The 19,183-nt window shown below is 35.7% G+C and overlaps 1 protein-coding gene and 1 pseudogene across 6 annotated transcripts in view; both read left to right on the top strand.

Annotated features, from left to right (window-relative positions):
* Adgb (androglobin) overlaps positions 1-19,183 on the top strand; it is a 170,528-nt gene that overhangs the window by 95,582 nt on the left and 55,763 nt on the right. For 5 of the 6 annotated variants that reach the window (XM_046427449.2, XM_046427450.2, XM_046427454.2 and 2 more), the window contains 6 exons: positions 692-859; positions 4,717-4,852; positions 5,424-5,564; positions 7,751-7,844; positions 10,878-11,012; positions 11,544-11,697. In XM_046427449.2, the coding sequence (XP_046283405.1) occupies positions 692-859; positions 4,717-4,852; positions 5,424-5,564; positions 7,751-7,844; positions 10,878-11,012; positions 11,544-11,697 (828 nt within the window). The remainder of the gene's footprint in view (positions 1-691; positions 860-4,716; positions 4,853-5,423; positions 5,565-7,750; positions 7,845-10,877; positions 11,013-11,543; positions 11,698-19,183) is intronic. The other variant, XM_046427451.2, reaches the window with a different exon arrangement.
* LOC124081182 (type III endosome membrane protein TEMP-like) lies at positions 13,470-14,213 on the top strand (annotated as a pseudogene).

Below are 19,183 nucleotides of genomic sequence, written 5' to 3' on the forward strand. Positions count from 1 at the left end.
AGGCATCTGTGCTGTCCAGGAACACGTGCTGAGCCATTCCACAGTATTTCTGCAGGAACCAAGATGCAATGGTGGCACTGTGATGCACCCTGGGAAGAGGTAAAGCTGACTTCATGGTTCTCCTCTGGCCTTGCTCTGTTCCTGCGCCTCCAAGTACCTGCCAGGCAACCACCACTACTCACCACACACCACACAAGACAGTCTTCCATCACCTCAGGAAGTTCTCAGGTTTTTAAAAATATGACTTATTTTCTGAAACCTCTGTCTCCCTCTTGCTCTTCTTGTTTCCTCAGAGTTGATAGCCAACAGCCTGAGCTAGCTCACCCTCTTCGGTTTTTTGTTTGTTTTTATGATTTTCTCCCAACAATTTTCTGTGCCCCTCAGTCCTCAAACTCCACTTGGTTTTTGTCAAACTAATTTCCTTGCCATCCTTCTGAACTAAGTCTGGATGTTGATACTGTGTGGAAATCTTCCCTGACCTCCAGTGTCAGCTAGGTATCCCTCCTGTGTATGTACCACTGAGACTACAGCGTCTAGTAAAAAGGCTTTGTTCAAGTAAGTTCTCCACAGAGAGCTGCTGGGCCAACCACATAGTTAAAATTTGTTTTCCCCCCAGAAATCAAATTTTTGTAAACTGAATTACACTTCAATAAACTCAAGGTTGGCTCCTATATATTCTTCATTTTTATAGGAGAGCTACCGATTCACAGAACAGTCTCTGCTTATTATGAAAGCTGTTGGAAATGTGATTGCTAATTTCAGAGACAAGGTTAGATTATCTGCAGCTCTGAAGGATCTGCAAGCGGCTCATTACCCTGTGCCTCTCCACGACAAAGAGCTCATGGTCCAGCACTTCAGGGTAAGCTTGTCCCAGATGGGATGTTCCTGAAGAGGGGCTTTCTATTTGAAATGCAATATATTATCTCAGGTGACCTCCAGAATCTGAACCCGAGAAAATATTCTGGATGGAGGTAATTTATTTGGGAAGAGATTTCAGAAAGAAGAAATGAGGGAGTGAAAAGAAGAGAATGAGAAAGAGGAAGAAATTGGTTAAAGAACGTGATTATTATGTGGGGAAAAGGGTACACTTGTACATTGCTGGTGGGACTGCAAATTGGTGCAGCCAATTTGGAAAGCAGTATGGAGATTTCTTGGAAAGCTGGGAATGGAGCCACCATTTGACCCAGCTATTCCCCTTCTCGGTCTATTCCCTAAAGACCTAAAAAGAGCATGCTACAGGGACACTGCTACATCGATGTTCATAGCAGCACAATTCACAATAGCAAGATTGTGGAACCAATCTAGATGCCCTTCAATAGACGAATGGATAAAAAAAAATGTGGCATTTATACACAATGGAGTATTACTCTGCATTAAAAAATGACAAAATCATAGAATTTGCAGGGAAATGGATGGCATTAGAGCAGATTATGCTAAGTGAAGCTAGCCAATCCCTAAAAAACAAATGCCTAATGTCTTCTTTGATATAAGGAGAGTAACTAAGAACAGAGTAGGGACGAAGAGCATGAGAAGAAGATTAACATTAAACAGGGATGAGAGGTGGGAGGGAAAGGGAGAGAGAAGGGGAAATTGCATGGAAATGGAAGGAGACCCTCAGGGTTATACAAAAGTACATACAAGAGGAAGTGAGGGGAAAGGGAAAAATAATACAAGGGGGAGAAATGAATGACAGTAGAGGGAGTAGAGAGAGAAGAGGGGAGGGGAGGGGAGGGGAGGGGGGATAGTAGAGGATAGGAAAGGCAGCAGAACACAACAGACACTAGTATGGCAATATGTAAATCAATGGATGTGTAACTGATGTGATTCTGCAATCTGTATATGGGGTAAAAATGGGAGTTCATAACCCACTTGAATCAAAGTGTGAAATATGATATATCAAGAAATTTGTAATGTTTTGAACAACCAACAATAAAAAATTAAAAAAAAAAAAGAACGTGATTATTGCTGCAGTGGACTACTGGGCCTCCATCATCCTTATAAACCATAGGTTGTCCCTCAGAAGGGTGGAGAGACTAAGACCCTTGCCCACCAACTGTTTCCCTATTGATATGTGGTTGCCCTTGGGGACTTTAACTTTCTTTCAAGTAGAACCTGTGTCTCTGCCAGGGCTAAGTAGCATTCTGGCTTCACAAACAGCCAGGAGGAGTAAAGCGCAGGCGCTTCCTGGTGGCCTCTTGACAAGGGAGACTGAGAGCATACTTGAACCTGTACACCCTAGCTGCCCAGCAGTCAAGTGGACATATGTCTGCATTTTTTAACCTTGACATTATTGACTTGTTAGGCTAGGTAATTCTTGTGATGGGGTTGTCTTGTGCACTGCAAGATGTGAAATAGCATCACAAGTCTCTACCCTCTAGTTGCCAGTAGCATCCAATTGTGACAATAGAAAATGTCTCCAGACAGAAAATGATCATAAAAATGGGAAGTTATACTCCATGTATGTATGATATGTCAAAATACATTCTATTGTCACATATAACAAAATATAATCTATTGTCATGTAAACAAAAAAATAGAGAACATGCAGTTAAATTTGAATTTAATGTAAACAAACAGTATGTACCATATTTAGTTCAGGCTTATAACAAAAAATATTTCTAAAAAATATTCATGTTATTCGTTATTCAAATACAAGTAGATATGGGGTGTTATTGAAGTAACAATTGAAAACAAAATCTTCTCTCCAACCTAGAAGACCTTTTTACAAAGACAGAAAAAACATTTTCTATTGAAGAAAACAGGATATGATAAACATCACAGGCAATCAGCTAAGAGATTGCAAAGACAAAAAAACTCATCTTTTTCTGTAGTCAAGTAGGCGCAGTCCCCCATACATACTGTAGAGGCAAACAACAGGGAGGTCTCAAGTAAAAAGACCCAATGGCCCCATTTGTCACACATAGTTCATCCTAAATTCCCTAAGCATCAGGGGTGTCCATTTGTGTTAGTTAATTGTCTTTTTGCAAAAGAAAAATGAGTTTTCCCCACATTTCAGACAAGGGGCAGTTTTGTAACTTAAGCATAGTACCCACCGAAGTCAGACTCCTACCCTCCCAAAGAAACTGGAAGGTGAGGGCGTTATCTTCCTTGATGACAACATTTCAAAGAGCTGGTTCCCAGGTCCTTAAGAAAGACATTTCTGGAATTCAAAGCTGAAAGAGGCTTATTTACCTTTTAAAAAGAAAGAAAGAGCTTAGAATCATGTTTTCTAAAATAAATACCCCAAGAAAATGAGTGGGGCTCTTATTTTAAATGTGCATTTGCCTCTACAGTGTAGTATATTTTACCCATCAACCTTACCTGGGAGCAAATCACCCCTAGGTGAGAATCATTTACCTAGGGCACAATTACAAGGAATAATTACAAGAAATGCTTGCCAAGATCCAAAAAGCACTACATATTGGTCTTAGCTCAATAGATGGACACTCTCATTCCAAGATGACTTCTTACTTAGCCTTTCATGTGACATTCCAATTACCAGGAATTCAATTCTATCTATAGAAAATTTTAGAACCACTGGGTACAAGACAATTCTCAAAGGTTAAATATCCTCACTGTATAGCCTGTTTGTTGGTGCAAGAGTATGTTAGACTGGATTGCATGTTTATAAATCATATCTTCTACAACTTTCTGGACAGTGATACTCATTCCTGTGGTAGCTGTCAATTCTAGGAAAGATGAATCTATGACCACCTTGTTGGAAATACATGGAAACTCACTTGCCACCAAGTGACTGGCTGGACTCCTCAGAGGATGTCACAATATCAAGCACCATGTCAAGGATAGTCAGTTGCTGTTACTGACAGGTTAGATGACCACCTAGAGGAGAGACAGACTGTGCAGTAGGGCCTTGGGTAGTCAGCATCTCTGCTCCCCATGACTTTGTGCCTGGGCCTATCATGGCTAGCCCTGATTTAATATATAAAGGGTCCTCATGCATGCATCCCTTACAAAAAGGGGGGTGTTCTGGTAACAAAACATCTCCATTATATATTTTAAAAGTGACATGCTGAAAAACCTTACTAAATATATCTGCAAGAACTTTTTCAATATAAAAAATACACCTGTATGATAAGAAAGTGATAAAAACTCTAAGCAACATATTTTCTTGGTTTTTTTTACCATATTAAACAATGATGTCTTTCTAGCATCTTTTAACAATGAAATATGGTGTTGAACTTGCTTAAGTACATGGATCATATTTTTATCTTACTCTGTATATTCTCAACCAGTTTAACACTGTATTGTGATTGGATATTTATCATAAACTTATGGCAGTAATTAAGTTTTATTAAATTAGAAAAAAAAGAAAATGATAAATTTGATCTTTACTAGGTGAGTGAGGCTTGGAAGAGTCTTCTGTTACCTGGGTGTGGTAATGCATACCAGCAAGCCCAGTGACTTGGGAAACTGATACAGGAGGATTGTAGGTTCGAGGCCAACCTCAACAACTTAGTGAGACTCTGTCTCAAAATTTAAAAAAAAAAATCAAAAGGCTAGAGATGTATAGCTCAGAGGTCAGTGATAAAACACCTCAGAGTTCAATCCCAAATACCACCCCCGCCAAAAAAAGAGTCTTCTGTTAGATTGTATATATATTTAAAAATGTTTTTTTACATATCATTAAGATTCTATGGCCAGGTTATGGCATTTTCTTGGTTTCAAAAATGTATAAATGTATTTTATCTTTTTCAGGTTTTTTATATTTCTTTATGGCGTTTAATGAAAAAAGCTCAAATGGCAAAGCCTCTTTCAAACTTTAAATTTGCATTCCGTGCTATGGTCTTGGATGTGGAATTACTTGATTCTTCCTTAGAGGACGTTTCTTTAGGTATTAATTTTAAATACTTGACCAAAGAATCTCTAGCCCTATAGAGATAAGTACTTGGTAAAGAATGCGCTTCAGGTTTTTGTGGTGTAGGTTGAACAGATCTACGTGGATATGGTCACAGAGGTCAAGGAGTTCCTAGGATCTGCTGAGTATCCTTCCTAATCCCTGCCACACCTACTTCCAGAATTTCCCAATTTTATTTTCTCCTAACCTTAAAAAGATATGAAAGCCACTCTAGGAAGATCCCCCAAACAAATTGTCTTTACTTCCCCCTCTTCCCATATGCAATCTTCATTCCCACCATTTTTATGCTTCCTTTCAGTTCTCAGGAAAACCTCTGGCTCTTTGCACAGAGCAATCTCTAATAGTTCACTGAGGTATCCCTAGTTCACGTGTTTCCCTTCTCAAGAATGTTCCCATTCTGAAACAGACAACAGGTAACATTCAATATAATGATAAATCCAGCATGGTGGCCTTGGACATGTCAGAGGGTTTAGTAGGCAAAAGCATTGAAATTTGGGGAAGGGATTAAATATGGCTTTTCTGTCCAGAGCTTGTTTTTCTTTTCCAGCAGAATGGATAGACGCTAAATTTTTTTTGCCATCATCAAATGACAAACAGTATTCTCCTGAGGAAATGGCAGCGGCAATTAAAATTCAATCCATGTGGAGAGGGACTTACATTAGATTACTTATGAAAGCCAGAACACCAGGTATTTTTTGAACACGTATAAAATGAACTGGTGTGTATAAGAATAATTGTATTTATGTGTGCTAATTGAAAATATCTAAGAATCAGTCGTCCTACTTTATGGCTCTGCTAATTAATTGTCATTCTACAAATACTGAAATTACTTGAGGTCAATAAGCGTGTCAACACTCACTCTCCTGTTCCCCAAATTTAGCAGAATGACTGACACAGAGCATACAATAAATACTTGCTGAAAGAATGCATGAATAATGAAGGAACAAGGGAGTGATCAGTTTTGTTTTCAAATCCATTGCAAATTCTTTCAAAGAAGGAACTAATCTTTCTCTCAATACCTAACCAGTGACTATCAGCGAGCTGTATCACTCATCAGTTAAGTCGTAGAGATTTCTACATTTCTAGAGTGGATTTCAAATGAATGAATGAATGAATGAATTAATTAATTAATTAACTAATAATAAAGAAGCCTCCATATGAGTAACCACTTCGAGAATGCATGAAATGCATTTTTTTCAAGTGTATTCTGAGATTTATTAAATCAAATATACTTAGGTGTTTAAATTTTATGTGAAAATGTGTATATTATAGCTTAAGAGAAAAGAGTAGAGATTATATTTAATTATTTTATTGTGGTATTTCTGTCAGCATGTTGATAGGAAAATATCTTCAATAAGATTTTTTGGTTATCTTGAAAAATATTTGTTATAAAAAAATCTCTATTTGAAACATTTAATGCCAATAGTCAAAACATTCATGTAAGGAGCCAAAACTATACAGAAACACCAAGGGAAAAACGTTCACTGCTTAGTTTTATGACAGAAAATATTACAATTGCCTTATTTTAATTTTTTCTATTAGAAAAATATATGTATTTATCAAACTAAATGTATGGTGAAATATGCTTTTAGTTGTCCATATATATTCTAAAATTAAATTCATACAATGATTTATTTTCCCCTTTAGAAACTGGAAAACTTGAGCCATTTAATAATGTTCTTAGTGGTATTTTCATTTCTTTCACTCACCACATAGTTATTGAGTAAATCTCATGAGTGAAGCACTGTTGTAGATTTTAGCATTATAGAAGTCAGTGAAACAGACAAAATTTCTGCTCTAATGAGACTTATGTTCCCATATGCATTAAGTATATATACAGTAGACAGGTAAATATCTTACGATATCAGTTTTAGATATCAATGGAAAGACTATGTGTTTTAGTCAGCTTTTTCTCTGCTGTGACTAAAAGACATGACCACAATTTTAGAGGAGAAAAAGTTTAGCTGGTGGTTCACACTTTCAGAGATCCCAGTCCAGAGATAACCAGGTTGATTCTTTGGGACTCAAAGTCAGGCATAACATCATGGATGAAGAGTATGCCAGAGGAACTCAGCTCATGTGATGATCAGGAGGGGAGATAGAGACTCCACTCACCAGATACAAAATATATACCAGAAGGGCATGTCTCCAGTGCCCGCCCACCTTCTCTAGCCATACACTAACCAGCTTTGGTTCCCACTCAGTTAATCCTATCAGGAGAGAAATTCACTGATTGGGTTAAGGCTCTCATAACCCAAACATTTCTCCTCTAAACTTTCTTGCATTGTCTCACACATGAGCTTTTGGAGGACACTTTGCATCAAACCATAACACTACAAAAAAATTGAAGTAGGATAATTGGAAAAAGAATGTTGGTTTCTGTCAAGTTAACTGTAGGGTGCTGATTATGGGATGCATCTTCCTACAAGATCACCTACTTTTAAGCCATTTGTGGATAAATGCAGTAGATTAAGCATTAGTGGAATCCTATTAGCTCTTGTTCTTTAGAAAAATAGATTGAATTGCTTTTTCCAGGATGAAGATTTTCCATAAGAAATGTCTGGTGTGACAGAATCTCTCCTTACATAACCCTTTTGATGAGTATCTTCCACTACATCAAAAAAAAAAAAAACCAGTTTATGATATTCAAACTAAAGATGAAGGAAAATAGCATAACGTCGTGAGCAGAGATCTTACCTAAAAGTTTATAGTTCTATACTTTACACATGATCTTTTTGGTTAAGAAGCTTGTGAGTTTGGAGCTGTCTTGCTTGTGAATTTCAAAGTCTTCATCTGTGCAATGAAGACTGCGAACAAGATGATCTTTCAGGCATCTCACAGATTTAATATTGTTATTTTTATTATTATTTTTAGAGACAAAGGAAAATGCTATTGTTGCAGATACACTTCAAAAAGTTTGGGCTATGTTGGAAATGAATTTAGAACAGTATGCAGTTTCACTCCTAAGGTAAGGCACCATAGTGACATTGATGTACTTCAGGGTCCAGTTCAAATGCTACCATACCTGTTGAGTTTTCCCTGAATCATTACAGTTAGAAATACCACTGCTTTTGAACTTCCACTACATTTTATCCAAAATATTTCACTACAGTTTATCAAAAATATTGCTACTTTTTGTTTGTGTCTGAGTTGTACATGGCTAAAATTCTAAATAGAAAAGCAGAACAAAGCCTCCTGAAATCTTATTGAACCAAGAAGACAAAAGTTAAGAGTTTAGGATCAGGTAAGGGAGATGTCCCAACAAACAAAGTAATCAGATAAAATCCCTAGAGGACAACAGGGGCAAATTGGAAGTAGATTGAGCCTTAAGAAAAATGTATTCTAGCCACAAGTCTGTTCCAAGAGATAGGAAAATCTGAATAAAATAAAGAGAAAACTATTCATGTATATGTAATTTTAAGCCTCACCTGATCCAGATATTGGAGATGGCAGAAAAAAAATCCTATTATAGTTGGCTATGATATGACTATTATGGAAATGCTCAGGCACATAAAGAAGAAAGAAAGAAAAACTAGATGTAAAGTTTAGTACTTTTATTAATAAAATATAGTAAAACAGAAAGTGTATACTGGAACATTTTAATATTTGAAAGCAAGAGTGGATATAACAGCAAATTAGGCAGAAGAGAAGAAGAGATCAGATGTACTACAAGACAGGTCAATGCAAAGTATTCAACTGAAGCAGGCAAGAATGTAAAAGTAAATAATGAGTCCAAGGGACTTGAGGAACACACTCATAGAGTCTAGAGTATATGTAATTAGTGACTGGAATGCAAGAAAACAATAGCTGAGAACTTCCAAAAGCTGATAAAAGACAACAAGCCATATTTTTAAGAGAATCTGCAGACCCCACGTAGGAAAGACATAAAGAAAACTGCACCTAGAGAAAGTTTTCCCTGAGATTGAGAATGAGACAAAGATATCTGTCCGGCCACTTACACTCAAGATAGTCCTGAAATTCCCAGAAGGGTGTAACAGCAGTAAAGTAAAGCGGAAGTCACAAGGGCTTTAAAGGAAGAAACAAAACTTCCACTATTAACAGGTAATAGGATTATGTATGTAGAACACAACAAAAAATGCATAAAAACTGTTAGAATTAACAAGAGAATTGAAGAAAGTTGGATACAAGACTAACATAAATTAAAAATTGACTTTATTTGTGGGCAAGAGAGAAATAGAAAATTATATATAAATACACTTTGCAATTTTACAATTTGTTTCTGCAAATTGTACATTTTACATTTTGCTTCTGCATTGTGGGGGCTCTCCTGGGAAGATTTCTAGAACCCAGGGGTACTTAATCTCTGAGCCACATCCCCAGCCCTTTTTATTTTTCATTTTGAGACAGGGTCTCACTGAGTTGCTTAGGGTATCACTAAGTTGCTGAGGCTGGCCTTGAACTTGTGATCCTCCTGTCTCACCTCCTAAGCCACTAGGATGACAAGCATGTGCCACTACACCCGCATACACAGGAAGATTTCTATCTAGTCAGATCCTACACCTACTTTTCATGTAAAGGTCATGCTAAGGAACAAGTTCCCCTGTGAAGAAGTGGGGTCAATAAAAATCTGACTAAATTAAGTCTTAATTATGATTAGGTCTTTTACCTCTATTGTGGATGTCTTTATGGGTCATTCACAATATTCCACATGGTACATCAAGATTTGGATGACCTTATATTTATTAGGATTTCTTGAGTTAGATGAAAACACACACAGAGTGTGGGGGGAAAAGAGACAGTTTAGAAAGACTCAGTCTTACCCTTACATTAGAATGGTGGGAGGTTTCATTTCAGAGCTCCATATGACCTGCTTTGTTCTTGTGTTGGCTCAACCAAAGCCCATGTGTAGATTGGGTCAGTCCCATCTGCCTTACAGCAGTGTTCTGCATCAGCAGACCACCACATTTAATTCCTCTTATGGTGATCATGTCATTTGCCATTCACATTCAGACGCTTTGACAAGAAAATATGGAGAACTATTAATATTTATGCCAGGACTATAAGCAGAAGTCACCTCTACCCCAGGCAAACCTTACTCTTTGTTCTTGTTACCATTTTAAAAGGCTTTATAAACCCATCCAGGTATAACCCTGCTAATTTTCTCCCATCACCAAAGACTGAGGATCAACTGGCTTATATGAACTCTGTCCTCCATAAGGGCTCCATGGCTTTGCTTTCCACTGACCACCAATGAAACCATCTGCCTTCTGGTAGCCAAGAACATCTCTAGGTCTGAATTGACCTCTAATAGAGAACCATTTTCTATGTCCATTATAGTCTCTATCCCAGAAAATACCTGAGACTTCATATAAAAGAGCCTATATTGCTGGTACTACAAAGGCTGGATCTAGATTTTGGTAGGGTGGGAGGAAAAAGACCCAAGAGGAGCCATCACATGAAATTTTGGAGTATGCCAATCTTGCAGGGGGCAAACGTGGACAGACTGCAGTCTATAATTCTTTTAACCAGCTGCATTCACCACTTCCTTATATAGCAGAAATCATGCAGAAGGAAAGCTCTAGTACTCTTCCCTTGTTCATGGCTTTAGTTCTTTTTTGTTTTTGTTTTTGTTTTTAGTCTATTTTTCCAAACCCACTTTTAATATTTAAATTCCATTCTGGTCTCTTATTTTCTACCTCAGTTCTAGATCATTTAGTGGCTGCTACCTAAAGCTGGTTTGCTTCTGATTTCCCCAGCTATAAACTCGGGTCTCATTTTCCACCGATGAACTTTGATTACCACCAATAACTCTCCCTTGATCTAGAGTTCAGACAACTTAGGGTGCCTTCAAGAGACATCTTTTAGGAGTGCTTGGGATGGGCTCCTTTACCTTGGCACCAGGTACTGGCTCACATGGCCACACTTTGATTAAGTACTCAATCTACCAAACCATTGCCTGCACTATTTATTCTCTATTTAAGAGTTTATTTTAAAAGTAGCCTGTTTTTCATTTATACTCAATTTACTTTTACATTTCTAGACTAATGTTCAAAAGCAAGTGCAAATCTATTGAATCTTACCCTTGCTATCAAGATGAAGAAACTAAGATTTCTTTTGCTGACTATTCTGTGACCTATCCAGACCAGCCACCAAATTCTTGGTTTATAGTATTCAGGTGAGACTATTAAATAGTGGTGAATTATATCATCTTTAAATGGCATACAGTATTTATATCTGTAGAGTTTTACTTATAGTAGTAAAAGTAGAGTAGTAATAACTCGGTTTATAGTTTGCTTTCATAAGTAGGTTAAAATTTTCCACATTTGTTATGGATGAATAATATAGACATCCTTATCTATGTTCCTTTCATCAAAATATGATGATGTGAATTTTATAGTCACATTTAGAAATATGATTAAAGTAATATAACACATTAATATGCTTGTAGTATAGAAATAGATTTCACTTCTGAGCAATAGAATATCAGCTAAAAATAACAAATTATATATAAAATGGGATTTCTTAGTGTAGTTAAGATTTATATGTCAAAATAAAATAATTAATGATAATTTCTGAAGAAATAATATGTGAACCTTTTAGTTAGTTGGAACTTTATTTAAACTTCTAAAAAAATTTTCTTGGCACTAAATCTAGTTTCAAACTTTAAGACTCAAGTTAAGAAAAGTCCATAATTTTGTGATTGCAGAGAAACATTTTTGTTTCCTCAAGATATGATTTTGGTCCCTAAAGTCTACACTACACTTCCAGTCTGTATACTACACGTCGTTAATAATGACACAATGGAACAAGTGCCAAAGGTGTTCCAAAAAGTGGTACCTCACCTTTATACCAAGAATAAGGTACGTGTAAAATTAATTCTCCCCATGTGATATAACAGTGGTGAAGACTACCAACTTGGAATAGAGGAACAGAGTCCTGTGTTTTCTTAGTACAATTCCTCTTCATTTGACAGGGGGAGGTGGTTAATGTGAATTACAGTGCATCCTTTACCTCTTGGACCTCTCACTTTTTCCTCCCGAAATATTATAAAAAGAAAGCATTAGATATTCTAATTACTGAAATCATTCAAACTCTTGAAGCAGAAATGAATTATAGAGCCCATTTTAGTCTTATCCCCAAACCAATCAGTTGGCATCTCTCTTTCTCACTGAGTTTTTTATTCTACTCATAAATATTTCAGAAGATTGAGATTATACACCTGCTCACCACCCCCATTAGTCTTTTCAAAGGCCACGTAAATTCCTTTGGCATCAAGAAACACTTGGCAATGCTCCTGATAAATGAAGGATAGACCCTGATCTCTGATCTCCCCTCAAACCCTTTTTCCTCTCTATATATTTAAGTCTTATGTTTATGTTTTTAATCATTCCCTCTAACAAGGAATCATGACAAAGGATAGTATATACCTGGACTGGAAGCCACAGGATCTGTTTTAGCTCTCTCCTTCCATTCTTTAGCTGTATGGTTTTGAACCTCTTCATTTTTCTGTTTGGGTTGAGGTTGTATTTGACTTCTGAGATTCATTTCAGTCTATGATTCATGCATTACTTTGTGTAATACAGATCTAGCTAACATATTTGTAGGAATGCAGAGATAAATTAAAAATATATTAACAGCATAAAAATGTAATAGTTATTTTGAACTGTTTTGGGAATTTTAGGAAACTTTATCAAAGTCAAAACAATATCATTTAATCCAGTTGATATATGTGTGTGTATATATATTTTTTTAAAGATATCTTTATACATACATATGTATACATGTGTGTATATATGCATGTGTGTGTATATAGATTCATATATATATACATATACACACATGCATATATACACACATGTATACATATGTATGTATAAAGATATCTTAAAATAATTTTTATTATTTTCACTGATATTTCATTCTAATTTAAAATCTTATATGTCTTTATTAAAACCTTAACATTTTAAATTATTTTACATGAGATAAACTTTTTTGATATTATAGTCAGATCTTACTAAATTTGAACACATTATTAAATTGCAATTTGAGCTTCAATTTTTACTTTGAATTAAATGGGGCAAGTTTCACACTCATACTTATGAAAAAATATGAAAAACAATATTTTTGTGTGCAGTTATCTATTTGGTATTATACATTTAAACATAATTTTAAAACACTTCATTAAAGCCAATTTATCAGTATGTTATTTTATTTGTATTTAGTTACTTTTATTAATATTGATTATTTTATCTACTTTTGAAAATATATTCATGTCTCACTTAAAATAGAATAACTTGGTAATAAAACTCAATTTCTGTACATTAAACACATATTTATAAACTATATTTAACCCACAATTCCTTTTATATTATAGTTAAGTTCCACTAAAAATTATAGTATAGTAGTGGCTCAGTGGTCGAGTGGCCCTAAGTTCAATCCCAGGCACACCCCTGCACTCCCCCCCCCAAAATGATAGTATTATGAAATTTACTTTACTTATAAATGACACCTCCCAGAAGCAGAACTCCTGTGCTGAAACAAATATTGCAGAAGAGAACCAGTTCTTCAGTAACAAATTTGTCTTCACACAAATTATGGATGTTTTGTGCCTGTTTATCAAGTTTGACTTAGATTTCCTTTTGGATAGAAATAGCTCATTTAGACCTGTCCAAGTTCTGCTGGCCTAGCCAGAAGCCACTTCTATGCCACAGATTGTGCCCAGTTCGTGAAGAACAGAGGCATAGGCCTCTGGCAAGGGTCAAGGCTCACTGATGTCAGCAGGCCCTTCCTTGAATGAGACTAACCAAAGCCAGGTGGAGTCCTAGGAGCTCCTCACAGTATCAGCCACAACCCCTGGACCGGGCACTGTGGGTGTGGTTTGGCCTGTGCTGGTAGGGATTGTTCTGGGGGCTGTGATCTTCTCTGTGCTCCTTGCACTTGCTGCCAAACTCCACCTCTGCTGCCACTACCATGCCAGCTACTGACACCGCCCACTGCCCAGAACAGAAAGTGGGAACCGCCCAGAGTTGAAGATGAGGACGATGATGGTTTCAATGAGGACAATTACATTCAGCCTGAGGCTGGTGAGCTGGAGATGGAGGGATGCAGGGAGCAATTCTCCCTCTGAGCCCTGATCTTTGGATACTCCCTCTTCCCTCCATGCCTGGCAGTTTTAAGGACAGCAGGTGCTAAATGAGAGCCTCAAGCCTCAAGGACAGAGGGGAGAAGGACTTAAAGGTTGACCAGGAGTAGCACTATCCTCTCCTTCCTGACACTAGCCACCAAGTGACAATGACCTTCTCTTGCTTAATAACTCTAAATGACTCTCCGCGGTACCTGGAAAAAGCCTAACAACCGTATGAGTATGGAGAAAAGGCCCTCTGTGACTGGCCTCAGTGGGCCTCTTGGTTTCCTCTTTTGCCTTCCCCTACTTTACTCCCTTCTTAATTAGATGAAGTTTTTTTTTTTTTTTTTTTTTTAAATATTTATTTATTTTTTTAGTTCTCGGTGGACACAACATCTTTGTTTGTATGTGGTGCTGAGGATCGAACCCGGGCCGCACGCATGACAGGCGAGCGCGCTACCGCTTGAGCCACATCCCCAGCCCATAGATGAAGTTTTGCTTAGGTTGTTCCTTGGCCTGGGCTGCCTGACCCTTTTCTAAGTCCCCTTTGATAGTGATGAAAATCCTATCCCACAGACTAGAAATAGTTAATTTAATTTGCGATTAAATTTAAAAGTTCAAGAAAAAAAAAATACAATTTTGTTTAAAGGTAGATTCTATCAAAGGGATAGATAACATCAGATTCTACAAATAAGCTCTTCTTTGCTAGATAAGTTACTAATATTAATCATCAGTACTTAATTTTGGAAGGGACATTTAAATAATAGTTGAACCAAATAAGAATATGATGGTTAAAGCTCTGGTTTCTGATTGTGCAGGCTTTAATTTCACCTGTGTCTCTGCATCTAGTCTTGAGGAAAGACCTGGTTGAGCCCTGACGCTCTGGACACCTACCAGTGCCTATACTCTACAGCATACTCTCAGGGAGGTCCCCTCCTAACCCCATGGTCTCTGGAAGATGGACTACTTATTGCAAGTTCCCCATTTCATCTTCTGTGCATTGGGAGCTGGGAGGGCTCTGGCCAATCTCTATGAATATCACAAGGAGGGACCAGGACCCCTACCAACATCTGCATGTGACTAATGGGAGCTAAGGAAGGTCTCCAAAGTAGCCTACAACCTTGGGATTTCAGCTGTTAATGTAAACAGCCTCAATATCATTCAAACTTGTTCCAAGGGACCAAAAGTCAGGCTCATTCATATTTATCACTTCCAGGACTTCAAAAAATTGGAAGAAATAAATGTAATAACAGATGTGCATAAATCAATATAAGAACACAAGAAACATGAAAGAAAAAATATCACTTTCAAAGTAAAACAATAATTCTCAATAAGCCAATCTCAATTGAAGGAAATCTATGAGATGCCTGAAGGACCTAAAATAATGATCCTAAAGAAATGTAGTGAGATACAAAAGAATGCAAATAAACAGGGCTGGGGACATAGCTCAGTTGGTAGAGGTGCTTGCCTCGAATGCCCAAGGCCCTGGGTTCAATCCCCCACACCACCAAAAAAAAAAAAAAAAAAAAAAAAGCAAATAAACAATACCAAAAAATAAGGAACACAATGCAGGATATGAATGAAAAATTTACCAGAGAGGTAGAAACAATAATTTTAAAAATAACCAATCATAAAACTCAGAACCAAATATTTAGTCAATATAAGTGAGAAATTCAACAGAGAGCATCCACACAGATCAAACAAAACAAAGACTTCTGGTACTCAAAGACCAGTCTAACAAACTAACACAATCAGACAAGTAAAAAGAAAAACACATTTAAAAGAATAAAGAAAGCCTACAAGGCATATGGGACATAGTCAAAAGACCTAATATAGGCATTGTGGAAATTCCAGGAGACAAAGAAAAGAGGAAGCCATTGAAAACTCATTTTATGAAATAATGTCTGAAAATGTCTCAAAACTTCAAAGAGAAATGGACATCCAGATCCAAGACTCTCAAAAGACTCGACAAAAAGCATCACAAAATCAACAAGAAAAAAAAGTCAAGTCAAAGGGAAGGCCCCTGAGACCTAGAGAGATTTCTCAGTAAAACAAAAAAGAATGCTTACAGGCCAGAAGAAAGGGGGAAGATGCATTGAAAACATTGAAAGAAAAAACTGCCAACCAAGAATATTATACCAAGAAAAATTATCTTTCAAAACTAAATGAGAAATGAAGTCTTTCCCAGATAAGCAAAGTCTGAGGGGATTCATCACCACTAGACCAACTTAAATACTTAAGGGCATTCTACACTAGAAATGAAAGGATAATAACTACCATCTTAAAACACACAAATATACCAATACTCTCTAGAGCAAACCATGAAAGTGAAAGGGAAGAGAACTAAAACTTAACATGTCAGAAAACTACCAAATCACAAAAAATAAATAATAAAAGAGGTGTAAAGAAGCAAAAAATATACAAAGCAAGCAGAATACAATTAACCAAATTTCAGGAATATACTCATACTATCAATAATATTCCTTAGTGTAAATGGACTAAAATTAACTAATCAAATGACATAAACTGGATAAATAAACAAAAAACCACAAGATCTAAATATATGTGCTGCCTACAAAAAACTCTCTTCACTGTTAAAGATACACACAATAAAAGTGAAGGGTTTAGAATAGATAAATCATGCAAAACTGTAAAAAGAGACAAAGAAGTTTATTATATATTAATAAAAAGGTCAATTAAATAAGAAGATATATTAATTATAAACATATATGTTCTTAGGATCACATAAGAACATAAAGCAAATATTATTTAACCTGAAGAAAGAGATAGACTCTAATGAAAGGATAGTGTAGAACCTCAATACCTCACTTTTCTCAAAGGAATGACAATTAAAAAAATAAAGAAACATCTGAGTTGAACCATACTATAGATAAAATGGACCTAACAGATATTTACAGAACATTCCATCAAATAGCAGTAGAATACACATTCTTTTTCACACATAGATTGTACATTAGGTCACAAATCAAGTCTCAATAATTTTTTAAAAATAAATTATATCATGTGTATCTTCTCAGATTAGTATTACAAATCAACAAGAAGATTGGAAAATATACAAATAAGTAAAAATTAAATAGCATGCTCCTAAATGACCAATCAATAATGGAAGAAATTAAAGGGAAAAAAACGTTTATAGAAATTAAAGAAATTGAAAACAAACATAACAAAATCTTTGGGATACAGTAAAAGCAGGACAGAGGGAAATTTATAGCAATAATGCATACACCAAAACCTAGAAATGTAAACAATGTAACAAAGCACTTGAAAGACCTACAAAAAGTCAATAAAGTTAGTGAAAGGAAAGAAAGAATAAAGATCAGAGAATCAATCAATCAAAACAAAAAAGTTCAAATGATCAGTGAACAACAGAGTTTTGTTTGTTTGTTTGTTTTGTTTTGTTTTTTGAAAGGATTAATAAAATTGACAAAACTTTAGCTGGGCTAACCAAGAAAGAGAGAGAGAGGGGGAAGAAAGAGAGAGAGGGGGGGAAGAAAGAGAGAGGGGGGGAGAGAGAGAGAGAGAGAAAGCTCCAAATAAAGTGAGAGGCCAAAAGGAAACCTTGCAACTGATACCACAGAAATACAAAAAATAATAATAAGAAGAAGAAGAAGAAACTACCTTGAACAATTAATTATATGCTTCAAAAACAGAAAACATAAAACAAATAGATAAATTTTAAAATACATACAACCTACCTAATTTGAATAGAAAAGAAACAATCTAATATTAATTATAAACATATATATAATGAGATTATAATAACTAAAAATAATTTAAAATCTCTCTTCTATAAAAGTCCAGGACCCAATGGCTTTAGAGGTGCAGCCTAGAAAACATTGAATGAAGAACTAAACCCAATTCTTAAACTGTTCATATTAGAAAATTGAATTCAACTGTGTATTAAAAAGATCCTATATACCATGACCAGGTAGGATTTGTCCCGGGACAAAAGGATAGTTCATCATATACAAGTCCATAAATGTAACACAACACATCAACAAAATGAAAGACAAAAACATATGATCACTTTACACAGAAAAAGCATTTCATGATAATTGAGATCCCTTCATAATAGAACTCTCAAGAAATTTGGCCTAGAAAGAACCTACCTCAAAATCATAAAATCAAAATACAGTATAATAAGACAGGTAATATACTGAATGGGGGAAAACTGAAAGTGTTTCCTCTATGATTGGGAGCAAGAGAAGGATATCTAATTTATCTCTCTTATTTGATATGTTACTAGAAGTTTTACCAAGAGCAATTAGGCAAGAGAAATAAATAAAGGAATCCAATTAGAAAAGATGAAGTTAAATTAACTGTGTTTGCAGATACATGATTCTCTAGATAGAAAAACCTAAATACTCTAAAAATTGTGGGACCTTACAATAAATAAATTCACCAAAGTAGCAAGATACAAAATCAACAAAATAGTCACATTTCTGTACCCAAATAAAAAACATGTTGAAAAAGAAATTAAAGCAATTTCATTCACATCAGCTACAAAACAAATAGACTTAGGAACAATCTTAACCAAGGAAGTGAAAGAGCTCCACAATGAAAACTGTAAAACACTGAAGAAAGACATTATAGAGGACAGCAAAGGAGAGAGAGGGGAGAGGAGAGAGAAAGAAAGGAAGACAGAAAGATAGATAATACATGTTCATATTCATATTCATGGATTGGAAGAACTGATATTGTTAAAATAACCAGACTGTCCAAAGTAATCTAAAGGTTCAATGTAATTCCCATCAAAATTTCAATGACTTTTTTCACAGAAATAGAAAAAAAACCCTAAAATTCCATAAAACAACAATAACAAAACAGAATAGACAAACTGATACACAAATGAGAAAAACAAACAAAAACCTAGAGGCATAATACTTGTCTTGAAAATATACTACAAAGTTCTGGTTACTACAACAATATGATAGTAGCTTAAAAACAAACCCATAGAATAATGGACTAGAATAAAGAACTCAGGAATCAATTACGCTCATCTGCAACTGATTTTTGACAAAGGTACCAAGAATATACAGCGGAAAAGACAGTTTCTTCAATTAATCGTGCTGGAAAAACTGCATTGCTTATGTGGAAGAATGAAACTGGATCCCTTTCTCTCACCATATACAAAAATCAACTAAAAATGGATCAAAGCCCCAAATCTTAAAGCTGGAACTATGAAATTATTACCATAAGAA

Source organism: Marmota monax, unplaced genomic scaffold (assembly GCF_021218885.2).
Source record: "Marmota monax isolate L192 unplaced genomic scaffold, Marmota_monax_Labrador192_F-V1.1 WCK01_AAM20220418_F8-fsc00114, whole genome shotgun sequence".
Classification (NCBI taxonomy): domain Eukaryota; kingdom Metazoa; phylum Chordata; class Mammalia; order Rodentia; family Sciuridae; genus Marmota; species Marmota monax.